Source organism: Astatotilapia calliptera, chromosome 23 (assembly GCF_964374335.1).
Source record: "Astatotilapia calliptera chromosome 23, fAstCal68.1, whole genome shotgun sequence".
NCBI lineage: Eukaryota > Metazoa > Chordata > Actinopteri > Cichliformes > Cichlidae > Astatotilapia > Astatotilapia calliptera.
In genome coordinates, this window is record NC_137443.1 from 6,915,947 (window position 1) to 6,937,500 (window position 21,554).

A 21,554-nucleotide genomic window follows, 5' to 3' on the forward strand; every position below is an offset into this window, starting at 1 on the left:
TTTGCAGGGTTTTTATTCCTGTCTGTTTTTGCCATATCAAACAAGCAGTGTGCAATTACCAGCTGAATGTGACTCCAAGAACCCCACAGCTGCATGACACTTGCATCATGCACCCAAGGAAATCTGGCTCTGTTGCAGTGTCCAGCCTTGTTTGTGTCTACATGTTTGCTTTCTAATGAGCTGAGCTCTGCGTTCGGTCAGGAAAACTCCCTGTGTTCTCCACTGAGGGTTAAAATAACACCTCCAACAGATGGACGCTGTCCTCGTTTGGCTTGCAGGGGGCTCTTGGATCGCTGAAGGATGAGTGCATGAGGGAGTTGTGCTCTGATTCTCTTAATTTAACAGACATCTCTTTCTATCTGCTTTTTCCTCCCTTTTTAGGAATGTACCTTTCTGATCTGACATATATAGATTCAGCCTACCCCTCCACGGGCAGCATACTGGAGAACGAACAGAGATCAAACCTGATGAATAACATTCTCAGAATCATATCGGACCTGCAGAGATCCTGTACCTACGGTGAGACTTCAACAGATACATGCCTATGCTGGTGTAGTATGTATATTTATGTGTATGTTTGCAGATTGTTTTTCACTGTGGTTACATTTGGGGTGGTTGCATCAAAAACCAGCGTTGGATAAATAAAGCAAGACTTGTCCGGCATGGGTAGGGTTTGTCCCATCCGGTGACTGTTCGTCTGCCTGCAGAGGGCACCGTTGTCAGATGGAGGCAGTGTACAAAGTGTCTGGTACATGCCACTCTTGCTTGTGCTGTTGTTGGTCCATCAGCCAGCCGCAGAAAGCACAAAAGTTATAACGTACGAAGAGCTGAAGTGAAACTGATTGTTCCCTCTCTCCAGCCCTCTTTTCAACCAATTAACATTCGGCACACGCTTACGTCATCAACTTTAAGCGATACGCAGTCTGAATTCCCATCCCCGAGCGTGTCTGGGATAGGTGAAAACCCTGTCCAACCAGAAACTCGTATGTGGACCGGCACATTTGCAGCACCAAAAATCCCACCATAAGGCTTTATTCAAACTGTTATTCACTAAAAGTGGAGCAGGAAGTGAGTCATTTGAATTAGTACAAATATTTGCTTAAAATTGGCTAATACCCTTCGAGGAAGATTCTACATAGAGTGGGTTTAAAAGTCCTCCAGCACACAACCACAGCTTACTGGAAAACGGTTGTTTTTCATGTTCTTTAAAAATATGCAGATGTTTCAAATAGGTGTTGGTCATTTAAGTACTTAAAACTAAGACACAGCTATTTCCTAGCTACACTCAGGCGGCTGCTGCTCTGGAGCTGTGTTTGGTTTAAAGTACTAATGTTATCCTTTTTCCAGACCCTTATTCTAGCCAACGTAAAGTATGCTGGCAGCTTGTGTTACACAGGCTCACATGTACACATGTGTTTTTAATTTCATGTCTGCCTGTATCTTCTCTTTCTCAGATATACCAGTGTTGCCTCATATACAGAAGTATCTCAACTCAGTCAGGTATATTGAGGAGTTGCAGAAGTTTGTGGAGGATGACAATTACAAGTAAGAAACAAACAAACAAAGCTTTTGCATTATAGTTATGATTTCTTGCCAAGGTGATAAAGAGAGATGTTTTTGCTGTTAATTGTACTGCTTGCTTGTTTCTTTTCATCATGATGCCTGTTTCTTTTCATCATGATGAATTTACAGAAGAGTATTGTAGGGTACTGAAATTGATTTTTTCAATTGATTTATGCTGCATTTTTTTTCTTTAGATTGTCACAGAAGATTGAGCCAGGCACCAGCACACCACGAGCCAACGCCTCCAAAGAGGATCTTGTCGGTGAGTTTAGTCTCACTTAATCTGAACTGAATGTCCAAGTAGTTTCAAATTTGCACATTAGTATATCAGTTATAACAAAAATTATAGTTTTTGTTTTATTTTCAAATTAAATGACACATTTGTCCAATGTTGTTAAAAAGTAACATGTTTTAATTGATTGATCCTGTTATACTGTCATTAATGTCTTTATTCGCAAAGATTGTTTTCGATGTCACTGTGCATTTCAATGTCCTACATTTTTCACTTAAAGTGGAATTTAAAAGTTCTTTAAAATAATAAGAATAATAAAGAATTAACTTGTTTTTTTTCTGTACACACCATAAACATGACATCTCTATTCTTCTGTTGTGGTTTTACTCTGTTTACAGGTCAGGAAGCGTCAGCATCTCCTCTCTGTGGACGTAAATGTGCGGTAGCACCAGACGGAACCAAAGTCCCAGCAACACCTCCATCCCCCAGGAACCTTCTGCCCTACGGACACAGGAAGTGCCACAGTCTGGGCTACAAGTCAGTTTCTATTGTTAATCTTTTATAAGAAATAATTTTCATATGTATGTCCTATAGTTTAAAAAATATACACACACACACATACACACTGGTGCTACTCTGTCTGCTTTGTTGTGTCTCCACAGCTTTATCCATAAGACAAATACAGTAGAGTTTAAAAGTGCTACATTTCCCAATGCTGGCTCTCGCCATCTGTTGGATGACAGCGTGATGGAAAGCCACAGTCCTACCAGGGGACAAGCAGAGAGCTCGACTCTGTCCAGTGGCATTTCACTTGGTAAAACTTACACCTCTACAGTTATGAAGTAGAGTTTTTATGTTCAGTGGATGTTTTTATGATGTTTTTTTATATGTATACAGGGAGCAGTGAGGGCTCGGAGCTCAGCGAAGAGATGTCTTGGCCAGCTTTTGAGAGGTAAAGCTAATGCATCCATGTCTTCACTGTTTTTTCATCATAACCACATGCAAAAATCAGATTGAAGGAAAAAAAAAAATCCCCAGCCTGGATGTGATCATCTAAATTTTAAAGCTCTGGCTTCAAGGCACATTTATGCAAAACGATCTGCCATTGAAACCCTCTCACACGCGCCATGCTTTTAGCCTTGCAGCCATGGCAGTCATGCCTCATCCGTCCACTGCTGCGCTTTGCCTTTAGCAAAGATGTAAAGGTGCTTCTGCTTCTCCAGCAGCCTGAAATGTATTAACTGCTTTAACATTTAAGTCTAGCAGCCCCCGTGCCAACCTGTGTCTGGAGCAAAACTATGAGGAAAAAATGCTCAGCTGAAGAATCTACTTGCTTGAAAATCATCTTAACCTCTTTTAAAGCACTGTTCCTTTTTTTAAAGTTTTGAGTAACCCAAAAAACACATCCATCGATAACTCCTCTAACCAAATAACTGCTCCTCATCTTTCCCTAATCCATGCTATTTAAATAAGGCAAAAAAAAAAAAAAAAAACAGTGGGGGAAAAAGAGAGCCACACAGCCTTAACAGTATCCCGTGCCCCCTATTTTGTCCTATCCTATCTTATGCTATTCTGAACAGGACTCGGTTCTATCACTCTCTGGGCCCAGTGACCCGTGTGGCCCGCATCCCCTACAAAGGCGTCTTGAGGCCCAGCAGGTACACCCATCTCGACCGGAACAAACTTGATCTGAGCCAAAGCCTCTCTTGCCCTCACTTTCCACCCTTGAGTCCCTGCCAGGGGCTGCTGTGTGCTGGTGCTTAGTGTGTGTACTGCTGGGGTAATCTTGTAGTTTGAAATAAGAGTGTATGTGCTGGTGAAATCACATATCTGGTGAAGGGAAAAGGATTCTTATGGTTCTTTATCTTTTGCTGCCTTCTCGAATTTCTTGCATGCCTGTCTCATTCTCAGACTTATTGAGGTTGAAGTCAAGGTATTGGAGTCTGCACGTCAGCCAGCTAAAGCTACAAGCGTTGACTTAACAGACAAGAAGTCTGAGGATGAATCTTACTGCACCTTATTAAAACCTTTAAAAAAAATCTATATTATCATATGCTTCAGATATCATCTTTCCAGATCCTGAGATTATAGTCAAAATAGACTTCTTTTTGTGATTAGTTTCCAAAGTATTTCACAGCTTGGAGGTAAAAGCAAATTTCCAAAGTCACAGTGCTGTCGCTGGAAAGAAACTGTTAAATCCTCATTCCTATAGTCAAGAGAAGCAGACTATTCAGGAGCATTAACGTCCAGTTGTCATGGACATTGCATATTAGGCATCTCTTGCGGTTAGGGATTCTCTCTCTCTCTGTCTCTCTCTCTGTCCCCCCCCCCCCCCCCCCAAAACCAGGCTTCGCTACACTCCTGCACTGAGCTTCCTACTCTGATCCTCCAGACAGACACAATCTGCACACCGCTTTTCCCGTCTTTGCTCTTCTTTTTTGTGATAGCAGTGTTGAGATTTATATCTTTGAAATTCATTTTTGTCAAAACAAAATGGGGGCTACTTAGGCAGAAAGCAGGGGTAAAGGTAGCTTTGCAGATTGCATCTGGCTGTACTATTAGTTTATCTCTAAATCTATATGGTGTGCATGGAAATATGCATGTTCTTTTTCTTGTATGCATGTTTTTATATTTAAGGGGTAATGTTTGTCTTTGTCCCATTGCAGCTCAGCTGAGTCAGAGGAACTTGCAGTTCACTTGTACCCTGGAGCAGTCACAGTGCAAGGAGTGTTAAGGCGAAAGACTGTGCTCAAGGAGGGCAAGAAACCAACTGTGAGAATACACACTCACACATTTGTCTAGATAAGCAGACGCGCACGTGCCTTCATGTGCTGCCCATACCTTCATGTACTCCTAAGCAGGAGCACATGGGACATATATACTGTCAATCACAGATGGGACCTCAGAGGCTTCTTAACCTGCAGAATATCTTTCTCTGTCTGTTCCACATGTTTTCTCATTAACCTCACCCTCCCGACCCTGTGACACTAAGATTACCCCCTTATGTTTCTGCTGGAAATAAATGTGGAGCTTTATATGAACTTAAAATAACTAAAGACTGTCATACGTAGTGATGATGGTTTAAAGTCTGGCGCTCCACACCTGCCGTGTTAATTAATGGCTTCACTTGATCCCATTTTCTTTCATGCGTTTTCTCCTTATTTCGTTTCTATTAATTTTAAGTCTTTTTGTAGTTTGCAGAACAAGCTCCTTAGATTGCATGTTGAGTCTTTCACAAGCACAAGAAAGGATTTTTTTTTATTTTTTATTCAAATATGTTTTATATTTTAAGGTTCTGTTAGCTTTGATAACAGCGTTGCACAATATTGGCAACATCTTTACCAGCGTCATGAGGTCATCACCTGAAATGCTTGTTCAAGGAGTTCCCACATATGCTGAGCACTTGTCAGCTGCTTTTCCTTTTGTAGTCCATCTCATCCCAGTTTGGCATTCGTGGGTGAATGTAACCCTTACAAAGCCCAAAGGTATGTTTTGACTCACCAGAAAAGCCCCCAACCCACCTATCAACACCATCAAAGCTGCTCATCAGTTCTTCACAGTGGGAACCACACATGGAAATGCCATCCATTCCCCCTTCTCCGCATCTCAGAAAAAGCTTAACAGCTGGACCCAAAAGTCTAAAATCGTAACCTCTTGGGCCAAACAGATTTCCACGAGTCTAATGTCCATTCCCAGTATTTGGGATCTGGAGACTTGGTTGGGTCAGTGCCTTTGGCTCTGTATCGTTTTTCTTGAGCCATTCCTGTGTATTGTCCAGCTAGCAGAGGTTGTTGCCATTTTGGAGGTGTGATTAGTTTATAAGAGTTTTTTAGCTTCTTAGTTTAAGTCCGTGTGAATGGCAAGCATCAGATTACATTGTAAAAGATGATAAGTGTCATTTGCTTTCGTGCCTGTGGCTTTAATATAGAGTCTGTTACCATGTTAGTGTCACTCTATGTAGTTTTTCATTGACTTAATGCGGTTGAATCAGAGTGTGTGATCAGATTTCAATTTGTGCCTCTAGGTGGCATCTTGGACCAAATACTGGGTTGCTCTGTGTGGAACCCAACTCTACTACTACCCTGCCAAATCCTTGAAGGCCACTGAGAGAAAACATGTAAGACACACAAGCGCACACACATACACACTCTTTAACACTCTGGTGATGCATGCATGGGCAGCGTTTTTGCAACAGGTGCTATAGAGGTGGTGTTTTCTTCGAGCAGGTGAGGACAACAGATGGAACGTAATGTAACGACACTGAGACGTCCAAACGTCTTAGATGTCCACTGTACGAACGGCAGGTGTTGATAGAAGTGAGTCGGCGTAGCAAACGACCCCAAAACACTCTGTTTTATAAGGAGACGACATATGATAGCCATTACTTACTCAGTCTTAAAAACTTTAGTCTGAAAGTCTGAAAAAAACACTTAATGATTCTTTTTCATGTGCTTTGTACTTGGTATGCACAGGGAGGGGAAAAGGGAAACGAAAACAAAGAGCTGTAAATTTTTCATGTCATGTCGACACGACATTATTCAAAAACAAGTAGGCTTGGGGTGTGTGAGTGTGTGTTTGTTTTGGTGTATAGCATCAGTTGGTTGAGAGCATTCACTGAAACTTTACAGAAGTTCAAAAGAGGCAGAGAAGCAGAAGGAAATGCAGGGAGTGTGAGTTTGAGTGTGCAAGGAAGTTTTTTTGGACCGTGGTGCAGCGGGGGTACAGACGGACAGATGGTAGCACTCATTGAATAATGAGGCCAGTGACATCACTCGCAGTCCTGTGTGTCACTCAGGCTAATGAGAACCTTGTGGAGTGCAAATGCAATGCTGGGAGTTCACACACATACACACAATGCTTGTGTTAATAATTCTTCCGCGTGTAAACAGAGAAGGTTGATTATGTTTTGGCTTTGCTTCTTACCAGTTCAAGTCCACGTCCAGCAAGATCGTGTGTGTGGTCGGTCTGATGGCTATGATGGCTGACGATCCTGAGCACCCTGACGTCTTCTTGCTGACCGACTCTGAGCATGGTGAGACTTGAACACGTGAGAGGGAGAAAGCAAAGAGGAAATGATTAATACAAGGAACAGTCCGTGTGTGAAAAGGATGCATTAAAATTGTAAAGTGGGTCAGGAGGTTTAAATTGAAGCTGAAGCTTGTCAGTTATTATTTTTGGCATCTCTTCATGCTCACCATACAGAAGGCGAAAAACCAGACCAAAATTTGTTAAGCTGTTTGTTTTTGTCAATTTTATTGTCGTTTTCATGAGGGGCCTAGTTCTTCTTTCTGAGTCTTTATCTGTTATTCTTGCTCACTTTCATGCAGTGAATGACTATAAATTTAACTTGAAGGAATCTAAATAATCAGATAACACTCATACAGTAATGACAGTTGCTTAACCATATTGAATACAAGATGTTCTGCCAACATATCCAAAGCTAAGATAAGAAATGTCATAATCTCATTGTGAAATTCAGGTGGTAACAATTTTTCTTTTCTTCAGTCATTTTGATCAAAATTTTGCACCAATGCACGCAAACATGTGGGTGGTGTCCACAATGTTGCTGAACAGCGAGGCTCTCTGTGAGCTAAAGGGGACAATTCATTTACACAGGCATTCACCTCGCAGTCCTCATTTTCTTTCTTCCAAACTACATCCGTCCAGCTTGTTGACTGAGCTGCATCTGTTAAGCTTTCAGCGTGTTTTGTAGTTTGGAAGAAAATAGTCCCACATGAAAAGTTGCATGCACTAAACACTTGAAAGTGCTTACAGAAAGGTTTGTACATTTCTGAGAGTGCACTTACCTGCAGAGTTTTTTAGATGTATCTTTTGTGCATGTAAGTCAAGTGCCATCCAGCTTCATTATATTCAAGAGAAGGAAGTAATTTTCCAAAGCCATTATGCAAAATCGAGCAGTTGACATCCAAATTATCCAGATTAGTACATATCTCTAAAGGGTGGAGGAAAAATGTTTATTATTTGTTTTTGCTATAACCTGTCACTTTAAGCCCTGCAGATTAGTCATACTTGACATCCTTAATGTTCATACACAGGTGTTAATTATGTGCATTTACACACACAAATCATCTGACTTTGTCATAGATTTTTTCACATGACTTTGCTTTGAATTTATCGGGCAGACCAAAGTCAAGTGAGGCTTTTAGTCATCTTTCCAGCTTGTTGAGAGAGCAGGTGGTTACAAGACCTGGCACCTCACTCTGTTTGTTTCCATTTCCTAGGTAACACCTACAAGTACCAGGCAGGGAACAGAATGAATGCTTTGCTCTGGTACAAACATCTGAGTGCTGCCTGTCAGAGCAATAGGCAACAGGTATGAAGACACGAATATGCACACACAGACATTCATGAGGCTGATTAACAGGTGCATTTTGTAAAATCTGACTTTTTTCACAGGTGCCAGCCAATCTGATGTCATTTGAGTGACTTTTAGAAGTGCGGCTGAGCAAAGGAGAGAGGGATGAGGAGACAGACGAGGATGATGGGGAAGGAGTGCTGACTCAGTAATGGGAGCTTTCACTGCCATCAACCCTGACCACCGATTCTCCGATTCTTTGCCCTGGCCTCACTGCAGCCTCACCTGCCACCACTGCCTTAACCAGAGTACCCTGTGTGTGTGTGTGTTTGTATTTGACAGTGAATGCGAATCCGTGTGGATGAAAATGACTGTTTTGGATTTATTAACTACTGAACAAGGACCTGCACCACTGCTCATGTCTCCCGTTTGCTTTTGGTGTCTTCTGTTCAGCACCTTCACTGGAGCCATTTGACTTCTCCTTGCTGACAGACTGACAGGTTTTGTTTTGGGTTTTTTTGTTGTTGTTGTTGTCTTTTGGGGGGAGGACAGACCCTCCCCCCCCCCCCCACCTCCTTTTCACTGGGTGAACTATCCACCCCCCATGCTTGAAAGCAAGTTTTCCATCTTTTTATTCAGGTGGATACGCGATCACACAAACAAACACACTTTGTCAGACTAACTCACTGGACTTTAGACTTATTTTTACTTACTTGTTTCACACTTTAAATTGTTGGTCACTTCAATCACTTGCATTGTGGCTCGAAGTCACATGGTTATTTATATTTACCATGTGCACACATACACACACAAACAAACATATTTGATTGCATCGTTGCAAACGTAAGGGCTCTTATTCGCAATCAATTCCAGCAGAAACAATTCCTACACTTCCTGAATGTGTCTAGTTTTTATTACTGTTCAGTATGCGGTGGTATAACTGCGCTGAGTGGGAGGTTCACTTTAATCAGAGGAGTCTTGTCTGTTTTCCACAGAGGTACGATAATCCCAGAATCTAAGCTAAGACGCGTTCACGGTCGGGTAGATGAGAGTTGCTCTTTTTCCTCCAGTGCTGTCTGCTCGCTGCCACCTGACATCCGCCCAGAAAGGCGATGGTTTGTCCACCAGACACAAGCATACACAAAAACACTAAAGACTCGAAACTGTGAAAGAGTCAAAGAAAGAGAGCAACAGAAACTTGTGATACATGATTTTATCTCCTCTGGTTTAGAGTAGACACTCAAAGCTACCTGGAGCCATACAGAGTCTATTTTAAATCTTTGTTTATTATGTTTTGTTCTTTTCTGTGTTTTTTTGTTTTTGTTTTTTTCCTTCTTTTGGGCTGGACAGTGCAGTTCACAGTATTACCATGTAGTAGATGATTGCACAGCAACATTTTGTTTCTGTTACATTTGAATGTCTTTTTTTGCATTTATTTTGAATATTTTTTAAGTACATGTGAATTTTAGTTTTTCTATTTTTGACCCTCATCTTCGTATCCAAGCCCAGCTTCAGAATTTTTGGAAATGGCATAAGCGCCGAGGTTATAAGTAGTACAAAGCGACATTGCAACCACGTTTTTCTACTGCTTTATAAAATGAAAGACAGAGCTGCAGTGCAATTACGTGCAGCTACTGGTATGTTTCAGTTGGGAAAAACCGGGGATTTACATTTTCCGCTGTACATCCCGTATATGTCAGTATGCCACAGGCTGACTTTTGCGGTTTTTGCAAAAACATGAGTGATGGTGGTGTACACAACAGTGAGGTGCTTTTTTGCTCAGTAATAGTCAAACATCAAATTTTTCCTTTTTAATAGCTGTTTACACTGTATGTTTACACAATCCTATGCCCAGTTTCACAATCCCTTCACTGCACATACTCTATTTAATAGGAAGCCTACCGTTGTCCCATCTATTAGTGGGGCGTGTTAAACTCAGAGAAGGTTTCGGGCTGTTGATAAAGGATAATGGGGTGGACACGTTCCATACTAACGGCTTTCTAATGGGTTTTTCTTCTTCTCCAGGCTTGTGTCAGGTTCATTGAGTTTCAGTTGTTTTTGTTAAAGGAGACGTTGTAGCGGATAAACCTGTGGAAGAATGAATGAGGGAGCCAAAAACAGGCCTGTGTAATGTGACGGTGACTTAAAGTATGTGTGCGCATATGTGTGCCTGTGCATACGTCTCTATTTTTATAATAACATTGTAATTCAAGCCAGATTAGGCAATCCCTTGAGGCTGCCATCACTGCTGAGCAGTGGGGTTAACCAGCTACCTAATCGTGTGTGGCTAACTTCCAGTTCATGCAATGGCTCCATACTGAGTTGTGCTGTGCCGAAATTCTGAAGAAAAGGTGACTCACAAGGAGAGAGGAAGTGGAACTCATCTGTGTCCGCTGTTGCTGGAGCTACGCGCTGAGGAGAGACTTTGTGAAGCAACAAAATCCCAGAGTGACTTACTGTGGAGGCTAACTGATGTTTGAGTACTGCTGGTTGGCCAAAGGGACAAAAAGAGGTCTGTGAATGAAATGGATGAAATGTGAGACACAGGATGGGTGGCTGAGAGACGATTTACCTGTGTTTGTCTAAAGATGCTGGTTACTCTGTCTTAACTGACATATTCAGACAGTATGTCATTTGCAGTGCGTCAAATAAGTTTGTGCAACTATGGAAGAATTAAAGCTGTGGTCTGTGCAAAAGGAGAAAATGCATAGATGTTAAACAAAGCTCGTCTTGATGGTCAGCGACCCCATCAAATGTTTCCTTTCTTTGTATTAGCTTTATCTGATGTTAGATGAGAACGGTGGAAGAAAAAGACAAATGTTACTGTGGACATTGGAATAGAGAATGGTTTTTTTTGTTTTGTTTTGTTAATTAATCTGGGTACAATAATCTCTTTGAGAGCAACCCAAATTATGTCAGGCATTTTTTTTCTTATGTGTGGTTTTCCTCACTGTAATCTGAGTTTACATGTTTTTTGGTTGTTGTTTTTTTGTTTTTTTTCCCTCTTTTCAGCATATGGTCAAAGTAATGGAAACAGGTGTTTAATTTAGAGTTGGATTTCAAGATCAACCACTACTACTTCTGTTTTTGGAGAGTGTAATATAGCCACTCTCCCTTTAAGATAATCTTTTTTTGGTTTTTATGAAGAAATTTGATGCCACGCTTGAACATTTTTGTGTCTGCATTACGAGCTTGTGTTGTTTCCTTAAAACTGACCATACTGTCTGCACATGCACAACTTGCCCTGCATTAACTGTTCTGGGCAAAGCTCATTCTAGATCTGTCTTTTTAATGGTCTCGTTGTCGAGATGGAGGGTTCAATGGGAGGATGTTTATTCTTTCGGTTGGCTGGAGAAGTGTATTCAATGTGAACCGGTGCCTCACGTGCACCAGCCAGGCATTCATTCAGCATTTACCGAGGATGGAAACGACGGCAGCCTGCATTTTAAGTCGTCAAAGCTGATGGGGGTGATGTATAAATTACCTTCACCCTTTACCTAGCTCTGTGTGTGTCTCGTCTCTGCCTGCATCGTGTCTGTGGCCAGTGCTATGACCTCTCTGAGTGATGTGCTGCCTAGTGACTGAGTAACAATAAACACTTTTTGGTTTGTTTTTTTTTAAACTTCACATCAATTTTATGCTCGTCGTTCTGTTGAAGGTTGTGTGTGACTGTGAAATGAAGCACAGATTTGTGCAGGTGAATGTGAGTCTTGGTCGTATTACATGTCACAGTGCTATTTGACAATTCCACCCACTCCTCCCTTCTCCTTTTTAAAAAAATAAAGTAAAAAAAATCTGGAACTGGTGATGAGCACAATGTCTAGTAGTATGGCTTCTTTGTAGTAGTGATGCCAACATATATTTTTTAAAGCAATCTAGATTTTTAAGTCTAACAAAATATCGAAAAACAAAATCAGAGCACTCCAGTTACTCTGTGTTGGTTATTTTTTATTCTTATTACACTTTCTTAATCATCGTTAGGTTACAGTCAGATCCACTACACTATAGATGTTGGCTTTGCATTACTAATAACGCACTGAGGTGTTAGTCATACATAAAGTATTAACTATTTTGTTTGTACTTTTAACAGTTAAAGGTGTTTTGTCTGTTGGGTACAGTTTAAATGTTTGGGGAGGGGGGGTTGTTTTGTTTTTTTACTTCTCAGGCCTCCTAATTATTCCAATAAAATGATTTAAAATAATCTCTTTTTTTATGTGGTCTGTCTTCCAAGAAAAGAAAAAAAAACAACTTTCATAATAAAAATAAAGTTTTTGCTCAAACAATAAGAATGTGGAGGTGTTGCGTCATACGTTTACTGGTACTGGGGGCTAAATGCGTCCGTTAGTCAGCTGTCTTTAAAGGTCAAAAAGTCTGCAACACTTGTGGCACGAAGAGCAACTTTTATTGCTTGTACAACACATTTGTCTGTGGTCTTCATCCAGGATGTTGCCGTTGAGTTTTGGCTCCTTGAGAGTTTCGCCTCTCCCCCTTGCACCTTGCAAGCAGGCTGAAGTTGTGCCAAAAGGCTTGACTCAGCTACTTTCATGAAGTTTTATATTTGTTTTCCATTATTGCTTGTGATTTTAGGTATCTGAATACCTGCGACCGTTCGTACGTCTTCCTGTTTATCACACATGCAAGAGATATAGAGAAATGTTGCCGTCAGTAACACGAGGGAGGTATTTTCCAAGATGGAAAATGAGAATGAGAGCGAGTCAAACAAAAGCACCTGCTCAAGGGGGGGGGAGAGGTGACCAGGAGTCACTAAACCTATGAGCTTTTAATGGCTGTATAACAGATATTTTTCTTCAGATTTTCATCAAAGCAAAGGCAGGCTGTTGTCAGTACCCTGCCAAATCTATTTTCCTCATCAGTTTCTAATTGAAATACGGACCCCAAACTGTTCTCAAAATCTTAACTCGGTCCCCTGACAAATTCCCCCTATAGCTTTTAAGAATGGTGTCAATCTATAATAACATTAGTTCACATCTCCAAAAAAAAAGGTTTGGGGACTTTCTTTTAGTGGTTCCCAAACCTTTTGTGTGATCTCCCACTTCAGAAGTCAGCAAAAGGTCGTGTTCCACTCATAGGTTTGATCCCACACAAATCTTTATCCGTTATTAATAATATACAAGGAGCCAATCTGCATTTTACTTATGCATATGCAACACCCATGCACACACACGGTGTTTCAGTTTCTGGGGGCGGGCCCTACAGGGCAACACTGCCGCCTGGTGGCTACCTGGCTGTCATGCAGACGGAGGAAGTGTTTCGGAAGTGGACACGGCAGGGCACAGAAGGAATCGAAGAAAAGGGCGGAGGAAAGGGAGCTTCCGAGGGGGGTTAAAAAAAAAAGAGAGAGAAATCACCGCGACTTCTAGCACCTAGCCAATTTACTAACACCAACTTTCGTTTTGAAAGACTGAAAGGACAGCTGTGTGATACGTAATCTACAGTGAACGGCGTATGAGCATAAGGTAAGTCTGCTCGGTCTGTGCCCAGTAAACACAACAGACGACGTACTGTGTGCTACTAGCGGGCTGCTTTAGCTAACACGCACAGCAAGGTGTACAGCGGTTTGCTAAACGACTAGCTGTGTTGTCACGGATGTGAACGAGCCCGTGGTGACCTGGCAGAAATGAATAACGGGGACAGTCTCCGGTAGAAAAGTGCCTTTCTGGTATTTTAGGTGTTTTTTATGCGGGCAGTGCTCGCCAGCCGTTTCCTCGGTGGCTGCATGAAAGAGCAATTGTATGGGAGACGCCGATGCCTGCGTGGCCAAACCCGTGTCGATAGACCTTATTAGCCGGTGTTTTTAATGTAGCTCGTTCGTGGCCGGTTTGTTGTCATTATGTCACAGCCTGGTAACATTAACTTCGGCTCGGCAGCCACAACGAGAGCAACAGAGGCAGGTAAGTGACGGGCAGGTGAACGTGGCAGCTGGATAATTTAACTGCTGTGATCCGTAACGCCTCGTTTGTGTGTAGCTGAAGATAAAGGTTTAGGATTAGATGAACATCACTGTGGTTCAGGAAACTCTTCTCTGCGTTAAAGGCAGAGCCACTTTAATGTGTCAACCACCAGCAGCAGCAGGAGTGGACCCCCTCTGCACCACAGCAGGACGACATGTCCATCATTTCTTAAGTGAGAAAAGGCAGGTTCAATAACAACAACACCCCGCCACCACCCTATCCCCTCATCCTCGTGCAGGAGAGGAAGGGATGTGAACCACCTTGTTGTAAACGTTGGTCCCTCACCTTTAATAAAGCCCAGCTGGCAACAGCAGCTACAGTAAGTAAGCTTTGCTGCTGGCACAAAGCTTACTTTTGAATGTACGCACACATTTCCACAGACCAGACTCTGCCATCGTGATGTAGTTGCACATTCTGGACAGGTTTCAACTGTGCTGCAGTACTGGGTCATCCTCTGCCCTGGGGGGAACCGAGCCAGAGAGGCAGCGAATCAATCAGTTTTCTCTTCACATATTATTGACAGTACATCTTTCATCTCTCCCTCTCCTAGTTCTCCTGCTGTCTCCCTGCTGGTGACTGCCTGTTTGCTTAGACTGCAGCTCCAGGGAAAAGGCAGAAAAGCTCCCGTCCTTCAGACAAGTTGGTCTTACAGTGCAGGCAGGCAGGAAGGTGACTGAGCTGCAGGGGCCATGCATCAAGGGTGAGGGGTGTTCGCTGTGGGGGAGACGCACAACTACAGGCAAGGAGGAGGTCAGGGCCAGTCAGTGTGGAAATGAAGCTCAAACAGCGCATGGTGGTGCTGTGTGCCGTGCTCCTCCTGCTGGGCCTGGCCAAGATCTTCCTGCTGGATGGAGGTGAAGGAACTGCAGCTAGCCGGCGGGACCTCAGAGCATTTCGCAAGGTCAGGATGCAAGTGGGCTGTTTCATGTTAAAGTTGCGATCAGAAGTTTCCACTCACCATAGACATGAATGCTATGGTAATTTACTTTTTTTTTTTAATATTACTACTTTCTTGGAGCGGTTGTTTTTACAGGATGGAGTGATTGTTTACCATACGTCTTTAATGACTTTAAAAAGGAACTGGATGCTCAAATCCACACACAAGGTCGAAAGCATACATACAGTGGGGCAAAAAAGTATTTAGTCAGCCACCGATTGTGCAAGTTCCCCCACCTAAAATGATGATAGAGGTCAGTAATTTGCACCAGAGGTACACTTCAACTGTGAGAGACAGAATGTGAAACAAAAATCCATGAATCCACATGGTAGGATTTGTAAAGAATTTATTCGTAAATCAGGGTGGAAAATAAGTATTTGGTCAATAACAAAAATACAACTCAATACTTTGTAACATAACCTTTGTTGGCAATAACAGAGGTCAAACGTTTACTATAGGTCTTTACCAGGTTTGCACACACAGTAGCTGGTATTTTGGCCCATTCCTCCATGCAGATCTTCTCGAGAGCAGTGATGTTTTGGGGCTGTCGCCGAGCAACACGGACTTTCAACTCCCGCCACAGATTTTCTATGGGGTTGAGGTCTGGAGACTGGCTAGGCCACTCCAGGACTTTCAAATGCTTCTTACGGAGCCACTCCTTTGTTGCCCGGGCGGTGTGTTTTGGATCATTGTCATGTTGGAAGAGCCAGCCTCGTTTCATCTTTAAAGTTCTCACTGATGGAAGGAGGTTTTGGCTCAAAATCTCACGATACATGGCCCCATTCATTCTGTCCTTAACACGGATCAGTCGTCCTGTCCCCTTGGCAGAAAAACAGCCCCATAGCATGATGTTTCCACCCCCATGCTTCACAGTAGGTATGGTGTTCTTGGGATGCAACTCAGTATTCTTCTTCCTCCAAACATGACGAGTTGAGTTTATACCAAAAAGTTCTACTTTGGTTTCATCTGACCACATGACATTCTCCCAATCCTCTGCTGTATCATCCATGTGCTCTCTGGCAAACTTCAGACGGGCCTGGACATGCACTGGCTTCAGCAGCGGAACACGTCTGGCACTGCGGGATTTGATTCCCTGCCGTTGTAGTGTGTTACTGACGGTGACCTTTGTTACTTTGGTCCCAGCTCTCTGCAGGTCATTCACCAGGTCCCCCCGTGTGGTTCTGGGATCTTTGCTCACCGTTCTCATGATCATTTTGACCCCACGGGATGAGATCTTGCGTGGAGCCCCAGATCGAGGGAGATTATCAGTGGTCTTGTATGTCTTCCATTTTCTGATGATTGCTCCCACAGTTGATTTTTTCACACCAAGCTGCTTGCCTATTGTAGATTCACTCTTCCCAGTCTGGTGCAGGTCTACAATACTTTTCCTGGTGTCCTTCGAAAGCTCTTTGGTCTTGGCCATGGCGGAGTTTGGAGTCTGACTGTTTGAGGCTGTGGACAGGTGTCTTTTATACAGATGATGAGTTCAAACAGGTGCCATTCATACAGGTAACGAGTGGGGGACAGAAAAGCTTCTTACAGAAGACGTTACAGGTCTGTGAGAGTCAGAGATTTTCCTTGTTTGAGGTGACCAAATACTTATTTTCCACCCTAATTTACGAATAAATTCTTTACAAATCCTACCATGTGAATTCATGGATTTTTTTTCACATTCTGTCTCTCACAGTTGAAGTGTACCTCTGGTGCAAATTACTGACCTCTGTCATCATTTTAAGTGGGGGAACTTGCACAATCGGTGGCTGACTAAATACTTTTTTGCCCCACTGTACAGGCTGAAATGTGTATATACATTCACTTAAATAATTAATTAGCTGGTTCTACGGTGTCTTTTAACTTGACAAGGCCAAGGCCTATAGACTGGTAGTTTCTCTTTGCCATCATAAAAAGGATTTTTTTGACAGCACTCATTGAATTGACTAATAGTCAGAACTAGGGATGGGTACCGGTGTCTGGTGCCATCATGGCACCGGTTCTGATATAAACGGTAGTAACCAGACCGAAAAGCAGCGCACATTTCGGTGCTTTATTTCGGTGCTTTTTTTTTTCCTGAGCTGTGATACACTTTAGATTCTAGCCAATCATTTTACGTTTCCGAGGATAGTAGGCGGGTCCAGGTACGTACGTTCTTTTAGAGCAGAGCTACAGATTAAAAATGCCCAAGGCGAAGCGGTCAAAAGTCTGGCTGTACTTCACAGCAAAATATGCAAACTCAGCAGCCTGCAACAAGTGCTTTAAGCTGATACTGTGATACTGTCAAAGGAGGTAACACCTCAAATCTGATGAAACACCTGGCGACGCATAGCGTTTTTTTTAAAAGCCGAGAAATGCGCCGTATTTGATAGCTTGCTGCGAGACCTCACACCGTGCACATCTACTGCGGGTGGGTTGCCTGTTATCGGACCTGGAGCAACATCTCCCAAAAACCCGAAGAATAGAGTCCTGGCCCCTAGCCCTGCTAGTGTAGCAGAAATGATGACGGATGATGGCAGCAGCAGCCGTTCTTCTCTGCGTGAGTAGCTTAATGTTGTTCGTGTGTAATTTACGTTGAGTAGGCTAACCACGTTATTACATTAATGCACGTAAGGTGAACTAGCAAACATCATCATAGCTACATGCGGCTGTCTTCTTGTTTGATGGCAGATACTCCCTTCACCCTGGCCAAAAAGGCTAAAATGACCAAAGAAAAAGTTGGAAAACAGTTAAACATGAGAGGTTTTTGGACAAAGTTTGTGTTTTTTCCATTGTTTAAGCACTGCTTCCAGCCAAGAGTGATACCATATATGCCCCATAGCTGCAGAAAAGGCTAACATTGTTATCTTTTTACAAAAAAACAGCTGAGCATGGGAGGGTTTTGGACCAATTTTGTGTTCTCCATTCTTTAAGCACCGGTTTGAGCACCGTTTAAGCACCGGCACCGTTTCAAAAGTACCGGTTTGGCACCGGTATCGGATAAAACCTAAACGATACCCATCCCTAGTCAGAACACTGGAAAAGTCTGAGGAACTCAGAAGAAGAATTGAGGATTTGTGAAGTTGGGAAGGTCTTCTGGAGATTCCATGATCATCAACTGCAGGTGGATGTGCAACTAGAGGTTATTCAGGTGTATTACCACTTTGCCATCATCTGAAAGAAGACCCGAACTGTCACCTTCGCACGAAAGGAAATCGGTGAGGATGTTCAACAACAACCCAGGAAGCCTGCCATGAACTGGAAACTTCCGGAACACACTTCTGGAATGGCCTTCACAAAATCCCTACCTCATCCCTGTTGAAAATTTGTGGATGGGTCCAACCTGATAAAATGAAAACTCTACCAAGAAGAGTTAGCTTAAAACTTTTTGATGGTTACTAAAAGCCTCTGGTTGACGTGCAAGTTTCTAAGGGACATTTAACGAAATATTAGCCAAGGTGTATGTATATATTTGAGTATATATATGTCTGTCTGTATACTTTTAATCCTATTTGGATTAGAGAAATTCCGAAATAAACAATTCTGGAAAAAGAACAGCTCAAAGAAATCATTAAAAGACTTAAATAATTGTGTCACTCATGCCCATGATGAGTGGATGGGAACTTTTGACTTTTACATTAAAAAATGTGCTTTCATTGGGATCACTAACTGGATGCACAGTCATAGCCAACAGTGTTATAAAGCATTTAAAATATGCTGGTCTTGTTTAAGTATTAATAAACTAAGTTTCATTATTTAAAATCTTATCTTATGTTATCTCATGCAATGTGTTATTATTACTCATCCCTCAAAGATGGAAGCTGGTCTTTCACTGTCTCGGGGCGCTCGCCTTACCAACACCCTCCAGTCTTCATGGGAGATAGCAAGCCAATGGGTGGGCCCCAGAGAGGTGTACCCCGAAGAGACTCCAGAGCTGGCTGCTGTGCTTACTTCCCTGAGCTCTGCCAGGATAGAGCGGGCAGATGTGGGCTATAAGGGCACACAGCTCAAAGCCTTGCTGGTGCTAGACGGAGGACAGAAAGTGGTCTTCAAACCCAAGAGGTCAGGCTTAATTAAAAGAAAATTCTGTCACAGATTGATTTATTCTTCTTACTTTTGTTTTATTATTTATTTTATTTTTATTTCCACCCTCGCTCAGGTACAACAGAGACTATGTGGTCGAAGGAGAGCCATACGCAGGCTATGACAGACACAATGCGGAGGTAGCTGCTTTTCACCTGGACAGGTTTGTAATCATGGTTATTTGAGTTCTTTGTCATTTTTTTTTTTTTAAACATTCTGTGGTCTGTCGAGAGTGTCATAATCTTCAGTCCTGTTTTGTAATCTTCGTCCTCTATGCAGGATCCTTGGTTTCAGGAGAGCACCTTTGGTGGTTGGCCGATACGTCAATCTGCGAACTGAGATCAAACCTGTGGCCACAGACCAACTTCTCAGCACTTTTCTCATGCAGGGTGAGTATCTGTGACCTACTGTGTCTTCTTTCAGAAAACCGAATCATTGACATAGCAGACAGGAAATGTGGTTGAAGGGTGGACAGCTGAAAGTTTCATATCACAGATGGTCTACTTTTCTGATAAATTATAAAAGCAGTGACATTAAATAAAGAGTGGTGCACTAACTTTTCTACTTCGGAATTTTCCCTACCAATAAAACCTGTAACATGTGTGTGCGTGCGTGTGTGTGTGTGTGTGTGTGTGTGTGTGTGTGTGTGTGTGTGTGTGTGTGTGTCTTCATCTTCTTTAAACAAGACCAGAACCAGAAAAATTGGAACACTGTTTGCTCTATTTCTCCATTGTGTTTTGATGTCATCAAGCTGCCACCTCCTCTCCGTTTGACACGTATACAGTGTACAAGAAGTGACACATTGGACATATAAGGTCTTGATGTAAACGGAGATGATCAGGCCCCATCTTAAAGTAAAGACCGCCCCACGCCAATAGAACACTTCACTCTCTGGCTGCTGGTTTACATGTCGTTCCTAGGGTATTTAAAACTAGAATGGGAGGCAGAGCCTTGAGTTTTTGGGCTATTCTTCTGTAGAAGCAGGTCCCATTTTAGATTTGGGAAACGAGACATCCTCTCTGCGTAAGATTAATCTTATCTTAAGACTTTTCCTTTTGCTAAAGCATAGAGTTAGGGCTGGATCAGGTGACCCTGAATACTCTCCTAGTTACACTGCAATAGGCTTGGCTGCAGGGGGGCTTCCCATGATGCACTGAGTATTTCTTCTTCACTCAACCTCTTTTAACTCTGTGTTTATGCACCTTTTTTGCATTTAATTATTAGTTATTACTAACCATGAGCCTGGTTCTGCTGGAGGTTTCTTCCTGTTAAAAGGGAATTCTTTCCCACTGTCACCCAGTGCTTGCTTAAAGAGGGTCATCTGAATGTTGGGGTTTTCTCTGTTTTATTTCAAGGTCTTACAATATAAACTAGCGTGAAGTGTTCTAATTTGGCACAATATACAAAGGATTTTATTTATTTTTATCTCAAATTACTGCATTAAAAATGTTACAGAAGGCTCCAGCAGCACAGTAATAATAATATGGACGGCTCTGATTTCACTCTATTCATAAAATGCAGTAAATAAATACCCCACTCATGAATGTTGACTTTCGTAGAATGTATTTAGCCTGATGTTCGTCTTTTTTCCTAACAATGACTTTGAGGGCAGCACTGTTGCCGCCCATCATTCCATCATCAGGCTGGGGTCTTTCTGTGTGGAGTTTTTACATGTTCTCCCCGTGTTTGCGTGGGTTCTCCCTGGGTACTCCATCTTCCTCCCACAGTCCAAAGACATGCAGCTAGTGGGGATAGGTTAATTGATGAATCTAAATTGTGCATAGGTGTGAATGCGGGAGTGAACGTGAGTGCGACTGGTTGTCGGTCTGTGTGTTAGCCCTGCGACAGACAGGCGACCTGTCCAGGGTGTACCCCGCCTCTCGCCCTATGACAGCTGGGATAGGCTCCAGCGCCCCCCGCGACCCTGAAAAGGATAAGCAGAAGCAGATGGATGGATGTCTTTATCGAATGTTCATTTTCTACAACCACAAACAGAAGAACAAGACTTGCATAAACAACCGATTAAAAAAACAAACTCTTCCCTCTTCTGCCCTTACTCATACATCAGTCTTGCGTTCACAGACAGTTTTCAGTATCCTCTTCAGATAAGTCGGTATTTTTGCTAAAATCCATAAATGTCACCGATACATGCCCAGAGATTTCTAGCTTACCTTAAGAACATACATACATTTTTTTCTCGTGGCAGGTTTGATTGTATTTTGTTTTGCCCTTTGAATACTTCTTGGTCTATTTGTTTTCTTTTGTAGCATTGCTGTAATTCTTTTTGCATTTAGCAGGCCACCAGTAACTTTTCACTCTTACTATATATATATTTTTTTCTGAGTATAAACCAAACAGCTAAGATTTTAGATCAAGCAGACGTTTAGAAATGTTTCTTCCTCATTACAACCTGCACATCTTCCCAACATTTTTGGGAGGATGTGCAGATTTTGTGCACCTGGACACAATTACATTTACCGT

General features: G+C 42.4%; 2 protein-coding genes across 4 annotated transcripts in view; both read left to right on the forward strand.

The window, feature by feature from the left end:
- Positions 1 to 8,527, forward strand: part of ralgps2 (Ral GEF with PH domain and SH3 binding motif 2) — a 67,511-nt gene extending 58,984 nt beyond the window's left edge. The window contains exons 10-21 of one of the 2 annotated variants that reach the window (XM_026158733.2): positions 382 to 519; positions 1,455 to 1,545; positions 1,758 to 1,825; positions 2,194 to 2,332; positions 2,458 to 2,609; positions 2,693 to 2,747; positions 3,376 to 3,453; positions 4,462 to 4,567; positions 5,820 to 5,912; positions 6,722 to 6,827; positions 8,038 to 8,129; positions 8,213 to 8,527. In XM_026158733.2, the coding sequence (XP_026014518.1) occupies positions 382 to 519; positions 1,455 to 1,545; positions 1,758 to 1,825; positions 2,194 to 2,332; positions 2,458 to 2,609; positions 2,693 to 2,747; positions 3,376 to 3,453; positions 4,462 to 4,567; positions 5,820 to 5,912; positions 6,722 to 6,827; positions 8,038 to 8,129; positions 8,213 to 8,242 (1,148 nt within the window). In that variant the 3' untranslated portion in view covers positions 8,243 to 8,527. The remainder of the gene's footprint in view (positions 1 to 381; positions 520 to 1,454; positions 1,546 to 1,757; positions 1,826 to 2,193; positions 2,333 to 2,457; positions 2,610 to 2,692; positions 2,748 to 3,375; positions 3,454 to 4,461; positions 4,568 to 5,819; positions 5,913 to 6,721; positions 6,828 to 8,037; positions 8,130 to 8,212) is intronic. The other variant, XM_026158735.2, reaches the window with a different exon arrangement.
- A 4,849-nt stretch (positions 8,528 to 13,376) lies between these two features.
- The window catches only part of fam20b (FAM20B glycosaminoglycan xylosylkinase), a 44,286-nt gene continuing 36,108 nt past the window's right edge, over positions 13,377 to 21,554 (forward strand). Inside the window, exons 1-5 of one of the 2 annotated variants that reach the window (XM_026158067.2) lie at positions 13,377 to 13,588; positions 14,634 to 14,984; positions 18,805 to 19,052; positions 19,150 to 19,236; positions 19,353 to 19,462. In XM_026158067.2, the coding sequence (XP_026013852.1) occupies positions 14,856 to 14,984; positions 18,805 to 19,052; positions 19,150 to 19,236; positions 19,353 to 19,462 (574 nt within the window). In that variant the 5' untranslated portion in view covers positions 13,377 to 13,588; positions 14,634 to 14,855. Of the gene's footprint in view, positions 13,589 to 14,633; positions 15,061 to 18,804; positions 19,053 to 19,149; positions 19,237 to 19,352; positions 19,463 to 21,554 lie in introns of those variants that run through there. The other variant, XM_026158069.2, reaches the window with a different exon arrangement.